General features: G+C 46.0%; 1 protein-coding gene across 1 annotated transcript; it reads right to left on the reverse strand.

Annotated features, from left to right (window-relative positions):
* Positions 1–994: 994 nt before the first annotated feature.
* On the reverse strand, positions 995–8,357 carry crtap (cartilage associated protein). Its single transcript, XM_084455473.1, has 7 exons — positions 7,890–8,357; positions 7,441–7,590; positions 3,932–4,103; positions 3,381–3,509; positions 2,778–2,923; positions 2,507–2,590; positions 995–1,881 (listed from the first exon to the last, which is right to left on the reverse strand). Exons 1-7 carry the CDS (start codon positions 8,349–8,351, stop codon positions 1,831–1,833), a joined length of 1,194 nt encoding a protein of 397 aa, XP_084311599.1. The 5' UTR covers positions 8,352–8,357; the 3' UTR covers positions 995–1,830.
* Positions 8,358–8,747: the final 390 nt, after the last annotated feature.

Raw genomic sequence — 8,747 nt, forward strand, 5'->3', positions numbered from 1 at the left:
ACTGAATGATGATGTTTTGCCATTCTGCTTGGCTGTGTGTAGGAGTGAAAGTATGTGTGTGTGTGTGTGTGTGTGTGTGTGTGTGTGTGTGTGTGTGTGTGTGTGACCGTGTCACATCTGAGGGTGTCTCTGACCTATGATCTCTCACACAATCAGAATTGACCAAAACCCTTTCTGAACTCTGACCCAAAGCATTCCCTGAGATGCCCCCCCCCCCCATCCCCCCATCCCCACAATTCCCACCCTGACTCCGCCTCTAAACCACATTCTGCCGGTCTGGGACGCGGTCAGACGACACGATGTGAGAGTGAGAGAGATTGAGACAAGGAAGAGAGAGAGGGAGGGGAAGATGGAGAGAAAGTAGAAGTTAAGAGACGGAAGGGGAGAGATAGTGTAGGAATGATGGAGATGTAGAGAGAGAGAGAGAGAGAGAGGAAGGGAGCGAGCAGAGAGAGAATGTTCCCCTGTGGGTTTTTCTCGCTGGGGTGTGATAAGCTGCACTGAGACTCCATGTTCAAACATTATTAAACGACTCAGTGTTTTCTCTGGCTGCCGTCCTTTGCTGAGCACTCGCCCAGACCTGATCTGATTTCATCAAGACAAGCCCCCACCCTCTCTCTCTCTCCCTCCATCCACCACACTGGTCTGTCCCCCTCCCTCTACTCCTGTCCTCTCCCCTCTAACCCCCCCTTTCGGCCAGTAGTCCACTTTCATATGGCCCGAATCCCGATCCACCTAGATCATCTCCTCCCTCCATCTTTTAGCCCCTCCCACACTCCCTCCACACACCAATGGCAGTATCCCATAATCCCATGCAACTATATATACAGTCAGCAGCTTCTTTATAAACAGAACTACCTTTGTGGTTCTAAGCCGGGAATGCTTGTAGAATTAAATGTGGCACCTCAAATAACCTCTGTAATCCACAAAACACAATCTGACGTTCTGAAATATTTTATTATTAAAACAATGCCACTCATTCAGAGAGGAATACAGGATGATAAAACTGCCGTTCTCAAATCATCCCTATACCAAAGCATTGTTTTTTTGCAACATACTCTAGTGGTCAGATTGCTCAGACAGTGGTCTCACTGGCCCTCACAGGCTCTTTACTTCTTCATGACTCTTCTGGGCCCGGTCCCACTTACAGTATACTTGCCGATTTAACAGGAATCGATGTTAAAATATGTCATTTTTACAATTATAGATTCATATATTTCTTCATTCTTTCCAGTCAATTGTTTAATCTAAATTCAGGAAACATGATTAAACCAGAATTTCACCAATTATCTCAACTGGGTTTGTTGTATTTGTGCTTTTGTACTGTGTACTGACATGTTTCATTTTGACCGCTTAGTATATGAACACACTGGGACAACCTGACCCACACACATCCTACTGATCCACAATTACTGTTCTAAAAAAAATCAATTTTATTCCATACTTTTTATTGTAAAATAACAATAAGATAATGTCAGTGAACAGTTTGATTTCAGAAACATGAACAATCCACAGAGGGGGAGTGAGCACACATACCAGTGAAAGAGTGAGCATTATCATCATCACTTGTGCACCACTATGTACATACCTCTGCAGTGTACATGTTAGTGCACATGGTTAAGAAGTATAAAAAACATTTCGGATTTAGAACTGAATGTAAAAAATTGAACTAATGGTGACCAATCAGAGCCTCTAGAACTATCAAATAAATACAACCCGAGGGGAGGGGCCAGAGGCCCAGGGCATTCTGGGCGTCTTCCTGCCGTCCGCTTAATCTTCTGTGGTTTCATTTTCAGTCTTTCTGTTTTTTTTGGTGTCCAGCGTATGTTACTATTCAGAATCCAGGAACTCATCCAGGAACTCCTCCTGGATCACCTCTCCCTATTAACACACACACACACACACACACACACATACACACATACACACATACACACATACACACATACACACATACACACATACACACATACACACACAGGTTCAGATCTGGTTGTAAGACTATGTCATCCACTGGGACTTGGTTGGTGCTAGTGTACTATGCTACACTCAGGTTCTGGCACTGCATCTAGATGAGGACATGCTGTAATTAGTCAGCGTTATACTGCCACCCTCTGGATGTCTCTGACACTGCAGTCTAATGAACACTAGGCCACATTGTCCTGCAGGAGACTCAGTCGTGTGATGTTTTTTTTCCCGTAGTTTAGTGAAACTGCCTTTCTGGGAACCACAGTCCACAAACAACTTAAACTCAAACATGACTCATTTAATAAGAATCCCTACAGGAATAGAACCAGTTCATAATCTTGGAGTGATCAGTGACCCCGATCTTTGTGTGTGTGTTTCTAATGTAACTTAGACATGATCTGAGATCATGGTCAAGGTGCATGATCAAAAATGTACTCACCCACAAGGGCCCACACACACGCATACACACGCATGCACGCACTCACGTATGCATATACATAAACACACGCACACACACGCTCACACTGGTCCCGCTTACCTCATCGTCACTCTGCAGGTGCTGTCTGGAAAACTCCAGCATCTCTAACTGCATGGTGGTCTGGTTGTAATAATGCAGAGCCTCCTGTAACACACACACACACACACACACACACACACACGCATCTTAAGTACCATAAACAAGTCAAAGAAAAGCCAAAGTAGAAGTGTGTGTGTGTGTGTGTGTGTGTGTGTGTGTGTGTGTGTGTGTGTGTGTGTGTGTGTGTGTGTGTGTGTGTGTGTGTGTGTGTCTGTGTGTCTGTGTGTCTCACCGCTCTGGGGAGGAAGTCCTCATCGTTGAGGTCCCACTTCTCTCTGTGGAACTGGTAGTAGGCCACGTTGTTCTTCATCACCTCGTCACTGGGATCAAACAGCATGTAGCTGGCCACACAGGGCACGGCGTTCTTCAGGTCATTCACTGTGGCGACACCACACTGTTAGCATAACGGTAGGGGTGTAACGATACACTAATCTCACAATAAGATACACGATATTGGGTTGACGATAACAATACGATACAATACACTCAGGTCAGGTGTGAAGCGTTGCAGTAGCGCTGCTGTTCACACCAATAGTGTATTTCTCCACATTTCTACTCCAATACACTGTGAATTTAGAGCTTAATTGTTGTAATATCATGGACAGGCCTAGAGACAAAAGACGTGTTTGTTACCAGCGTTGTGTAGCCAGCGTTCACTGATGTACAATAAACATATCACAATATTGTTTTCACCTTGACGATATGTATTGTGACGTTTCTGTATCGCGATATATTGTGGCACGATATATTGTTACACCTCTACATAACAGCTAACTACATCTTGTAATAGGAGGCTCGCGTTGTAATTAAAGTGTAGTAACAATACGGTACTCACGTTTGTAATAGGCAAACTGCAGGTAGTGGTACATGGTAGCAACAAACTTCTCCACAACGAAACCTCCAACCACAGGAGTCAGATCACTCTCACACTTCACCTTCCGCTCCAGAACCTCAGAGTAGTGATCTGAAGTGGTGGGGGGGTGGAGAGAGAGAGAGAGAGAGAGAGAGAGAGAGAGAGAGAGAGAGAGAGAGAGAGAGAGAGAGAGAGAGGAGATGTAGGGGAGATAGCGAAAAGGAACCATGATGACAATAATTGGATGGATGGATGGATGGATGGATGGATGGATGGATGGATGGATGGATGGATGGATGGATGGATGGATGGATGGATGGATGGATGGATGGATGGATGGATGGATGGATGGATGGATGGATGGATGGATGGATGGATGGATGGATGGATGGATGGATGGATGGATGGATGGATGGATGGATGGATGGACGGACGGATGGACGGATGGACGGATGGACGGATGGGTGGACCCGCAACGTAGGTTGCGGAAAGGAGGCAGAGGCAGACAGAGGTATATAGAGAGATCAACTCACCTGCGATGGAGGGGTAGAAGTCTTTGAAGTCTTTGATCTCCCTGGAGCCCTCGGAGGCGGCCAGACACTCGTCATAGACCTTGAAGAAGTCTCTCAGCGCCAGCTCCATGTCCGACACCGACGTGCGGAAGTTATCCCCGTTGTACGCCCGCACTGAACGCACAAACAGTGTCTGGAACGCAAACACAAGACAAGCTTCACACACACAATATGGTACTATATCAGGCAATGCTGAACAGTTAATATTGTCATTATACAGGCAACATTTAGCCTGGTATCAGTCAGGATGTCAACTTGTTATACTCTGTTGAGATGTTCAGTCTGACGTTGCTTCCAACCGATTTCCATGGGGGAGGGAGAGTGGATTTTCCTAGAGACCAACGACGTATCCATCTGAATCTAACATTATTGCTGATGCACAGACATAGACAATGTTGACAACATAGAGTGAAGTGAATAGTGTAATCGTAGTAGGCTACTTTGTTATTTTGTTACTAATACTACCAACTACTACCAATCGTCCTCCTCTCAAGTAACATGGGAGGCGCCTTGTCCCAACACACAGCTTGACAAGCTCAACAGCAGATTGACAATGGCGTTAGTCCCACCCTTGGCACCGATTGGTTAATAGTTAGAACCCACAATGCTCATTGGTTGATTATTTTTTACTCAGAGAAACAGCTGTTTCATGTATCAACACCAGACCAAGAATCAGTCAACTTTGGCGGGGTGGGTGGATTTGAATGTCTGGACCCAGGCTAGGCAACATTACTAAGTAGGACTACCGCTATATGCACTGTCTGCAACATTGATATTGTCTGTACTGATATGGCTGATATAGACAGGACAGAATGCCTGCCATGTACAGTAGTAGGCCTGATGATCAGTGATGTACTTCAGCCTCTCTATGTAGGGATCTGAGGCTATCCACACCTGGAAAAGGTTGTGTACAGTATTCCCACATACAGTATTGTCCTTGAGAGGGAATTAGCAAGGCTAAGAAAGGGGCCCAACGGGGGAAGCCTTGGGAATCTTGAAGATTCATCATTTCAAATCTTTAGAGCTAGCCTGTCTCCAGCCACTGAAACGCACGCCCACTTTTTCGAATTGCGACTCAGGGTCTGGAATGGCTCTTGCCCAGAGTGATTTCTTGAATGGAATTCCAACCAGGCCAATCATCATCCTTTGAATGTGATGACGGAACTAATCACCGAGGACTCGTTCGGCAACGCCCATCTTGGGAAACTGAAGACAGCCTGTTCAGACTGAATAATGAAGTGAAATGCAATGGCAATTGAGTCTGACTGTCAGGCTACAGTTTTAGTACTATTTTTAGAGGGGTAGTTTGAAAACATACATTCCATTCTAAAAACTGCTTCAAATTGTCTTGGCTGAACCCAGCTTAAGATGGAGCACCAGGAGGCCCCCAGCATGTGTAGCACTGAAGTAATCCTGCTATCTCTGGAGCCTCATACACCATTCTCCTCAACGCGTACACACTCAATACACCCAATACACATATCTGCCCAATTTCAAAGCACTTTTGTGTAGTTGTTTATTTCCTGATCACAGGTTGTATAAATGTCCATAAGGGACGTGTCATTAGATTATAGAAGTTAAAAAGTCTTTCTCTTGTTGAGTAAAATAATTTACTATGTCTCAGGTCAATTTTCAAAATAAATCTAAGTTCAACATAGTTCTAAGTTCAGAATAGTTCAAAGTTCAAAATAAATTCTGAGTCCAAAATGAAAACAAGTTGAGGCACGCAGAAGTCCAATGCGATGACTTTATTGCTTTTTCAGAAACAAAATAGCAGTAAAGCCGGTGCTTCCCGGGAAAGAGACACACCCTTGTCTTTGTGTTACCCCTTAAATAGTCTGCTACCATCCCCCCTCTTTCTTGACCACAACCCACTTTCCAAACCTCATCCCTACTTTGGCACAAATCCAATGGTGTCTAATATGCCGACTCAGCACCAATCTATGCCCAAATATGTCCCTTTAGTACGCCATTATTTCCGGCAAAGGGGGGGAAATAGGGAGAAAGTTGGGAACCCTATCGGTACATGGGCAATCGTAGACTGTTTTTGTAGACAAGACTGCAGTGCCAGCATTAATTAATTCAATCTTTTGACAGATCAGGGGGGAAAGAGGAGAAAATTGGGAATTGAACAGGAAGAAATCGGGATATCTAAGCGGTCAGGGAGAGCGTACACTATTCCAGCCGCCATAAAACTGCTAGCCTCAGCAGCCTTAATCTGCTGACCTAAGTAGGAGAACTCAACTTTCAACAGATCAGTTCCCTATGGCTACATCTAGTGGTCGTATCTGATATTGCTGTTGAGCAGTTTATTATTGGTTCCATCTGGTACTACTCTTGAGCAGATATCTGTTACAGCATTTAATGTTGTGGCTGTCTAAAACTATTTATACCATAAGATGATTATGATTACAATATTATGTGATATAATAAGATGATTAATGATGCGGGGGAGCTAAAATCAAACTAAATCACAACACTCTCTTCTAAAAACGAAGACTCAGACAACCAATCTGGTCGAGAGTTGAGCGACTTCACTGGTTATTCAAGCCTCCTCTGATTCATTCTCAGAGTAAGCACAGAAATCTGCAGCACCGACAGTCATGCTAGTGTGCTCTGCTACTAGCATGCACGATTTTGCTGGTGGCCACATCTACGCAAAAGGGTAAGAATATACCTCTCTAACAGCTACCGGGCTCGTTTTATTTCCTGCTGCACAAGTGGAGAACTACAGTATCAGGTAACTAAGTATTAACTAAATGTACAGCCTGTATGATTGACAGAGGCCTCTGAATGTCCATGATGCCTATAGAGTTCCAGGTTCCACTTTAAAGTAATGAAGTGCATCTCATAAAGGCTTTGTTGGGCTGAGGACCTTTCACCCCGCTGTGTATGATGACTAACCGCCTCTCTCCATGACTGTCCCCCTCAGGGACGGCGTGTGTGTGTGCCCTGATGCCAGCGCTCTGCAGGGAGGACCATAGGAAAGGAGGACCCCCTCCTACCCACCCCGCACGGCCGCCCATGACCTCATTAGACCTGACTAAGACCACTGGGTTACCAGGACCGCCATGCCGTGGATGTGGGACCACTCGTTTATATTTGTGCACTATTTGCATAACGTCCACACTCTGTGCCTTACTGCCTTTTTTTTTTGGCAGGGGGGGGGGGGGGTCTTCTTTCTGTGTGTGTGTAATTGGTAATGGTAAATTGACTGCACTTATTTAGTGCTTTTATCCAAATCCATATCCTCTCATTCACCCACACATTCACACACCAATGGTGGCAGCTGCCATGCAAGGAGCTAGCCTGCTCATTGGGAGCAATTTGGGGTTCAGTGTCTTTGCCCAAGGACACTTCGATATGTGGACAGGAGGCGCCGGGATTTGAACCGCCGACCCTACGATCACTGGACAACCCGCTCTACCTCTTGAGCCACAACCGTGTGTGTGTGTGTGTGTGTAGACTACCTCATAGGACTTGGTCTCCAGGTCTTTCAGGTGTTCATCGGCCCCTGGCAGGCTCTGGTAGTAAGCCATGTTCCTCTGCATCATCTCATCATCAGGGTGCTTCAGCAAGAAGGTGTGGGCAGCAGACACGGCCTTGGCCAGGTTATCGGACTGGGTGAGAGAAAACACACACACTAATTTTATCAGAGAAACAGCACATCGCCCTCTTTTTCAGGAACATACCCTCCAAAGAACAAACCCCAGTGAATCTGTCTTGTCTTGTGGCGCCTGGCATGTATGGGCTAGTAGTAGACGCACAGCTCCCACAACTTTTGGGGGGTCTAACGCCAACTTAACTCGTCGAGAAGTAAAGATTCCTTGTCAATATTTCAATCTCCTAAGAAAAATCATTGAGGGTGCGGTCAGTGTTGAGCTATACCGTGATTTCTCTTCGAAAACGCCCTACTCACTTTGAAGTAAGCAAACTGTAGGTATTTATATGGCTCTCGTCGCTCGAACTCGTCCACGGTGTCCCGGCTGGGCATGGTTTGCCTGAATGCGGGGAGCCCCTGTTTACAACGCTTCAAACATTGTGCCCGCTTCATCACGTTACCGAACACCCGCAGCTCCGTGAACTCCACAAACTTCTCCTCGTTATCCAGCCGCACTGTGCTGCAGTTAAGGTTACAGAAGGCCTCGCTGTCTCGGAGCAGCCGGTACAACCGAAGAGAGACCTCCAGGTAGTCCACGGTCTCCTTCCACTTCTCTCCTGTATACTGGTCCAGTGCATATTTATATGCCGAGTCTAACGGCATGAGCTCTTGCCTCGGAAAACTTCTGAAGCTATATTTTTCGTACTGTGAGTAGACAACGGTAAGGAAAAATGTAAATAAAAATAGAGAAACGAGGGGAGAAGTTCTGGAGGGTGCCATCTTTACTTTCTGTAACGATGGGACAGCCCGACTGCTCTACGTCTCCGCTATTCCTGTGTGCGTGGGATTGGGACCGCCTCACCCCCACCACGTATCCGGACACGAACCCACCAGCCTCCTCCCCCTCCCCGGCCACACAGTACAGTACAGAAGAGGCGAAGGGGTCGGGAACCACTGGAGCTGCTCCTCCCTTTAAATCACTGCTGTTCTAGAGACATTCCCGGCAAAAGCTGAAGGCCTATTAGCCTACTTGAATGGACCCGAATGTGAAGTCCCCCCCCACCCAGATCGGTACTATAAATAGCCGGGGTAATGTAACCTAGGCCTGCTCTGGATGGTCTAGGTCCACATTCAGAGAAATTGTGAATAATTATACTTTTCGATCTATGTAGGCCT

This window comes from Borostomias antarcticus (assembly GCF_949987555.1).
Source record: "Borostomias antarcticus genome assembly, chromosome: 21".
Lineage (NCBI taxonomy): Eukaryota > Metazoa > Chordata > Actinopteri > Stomiiformes > Stomiidae > Borostomias > Borostomias antarcticus.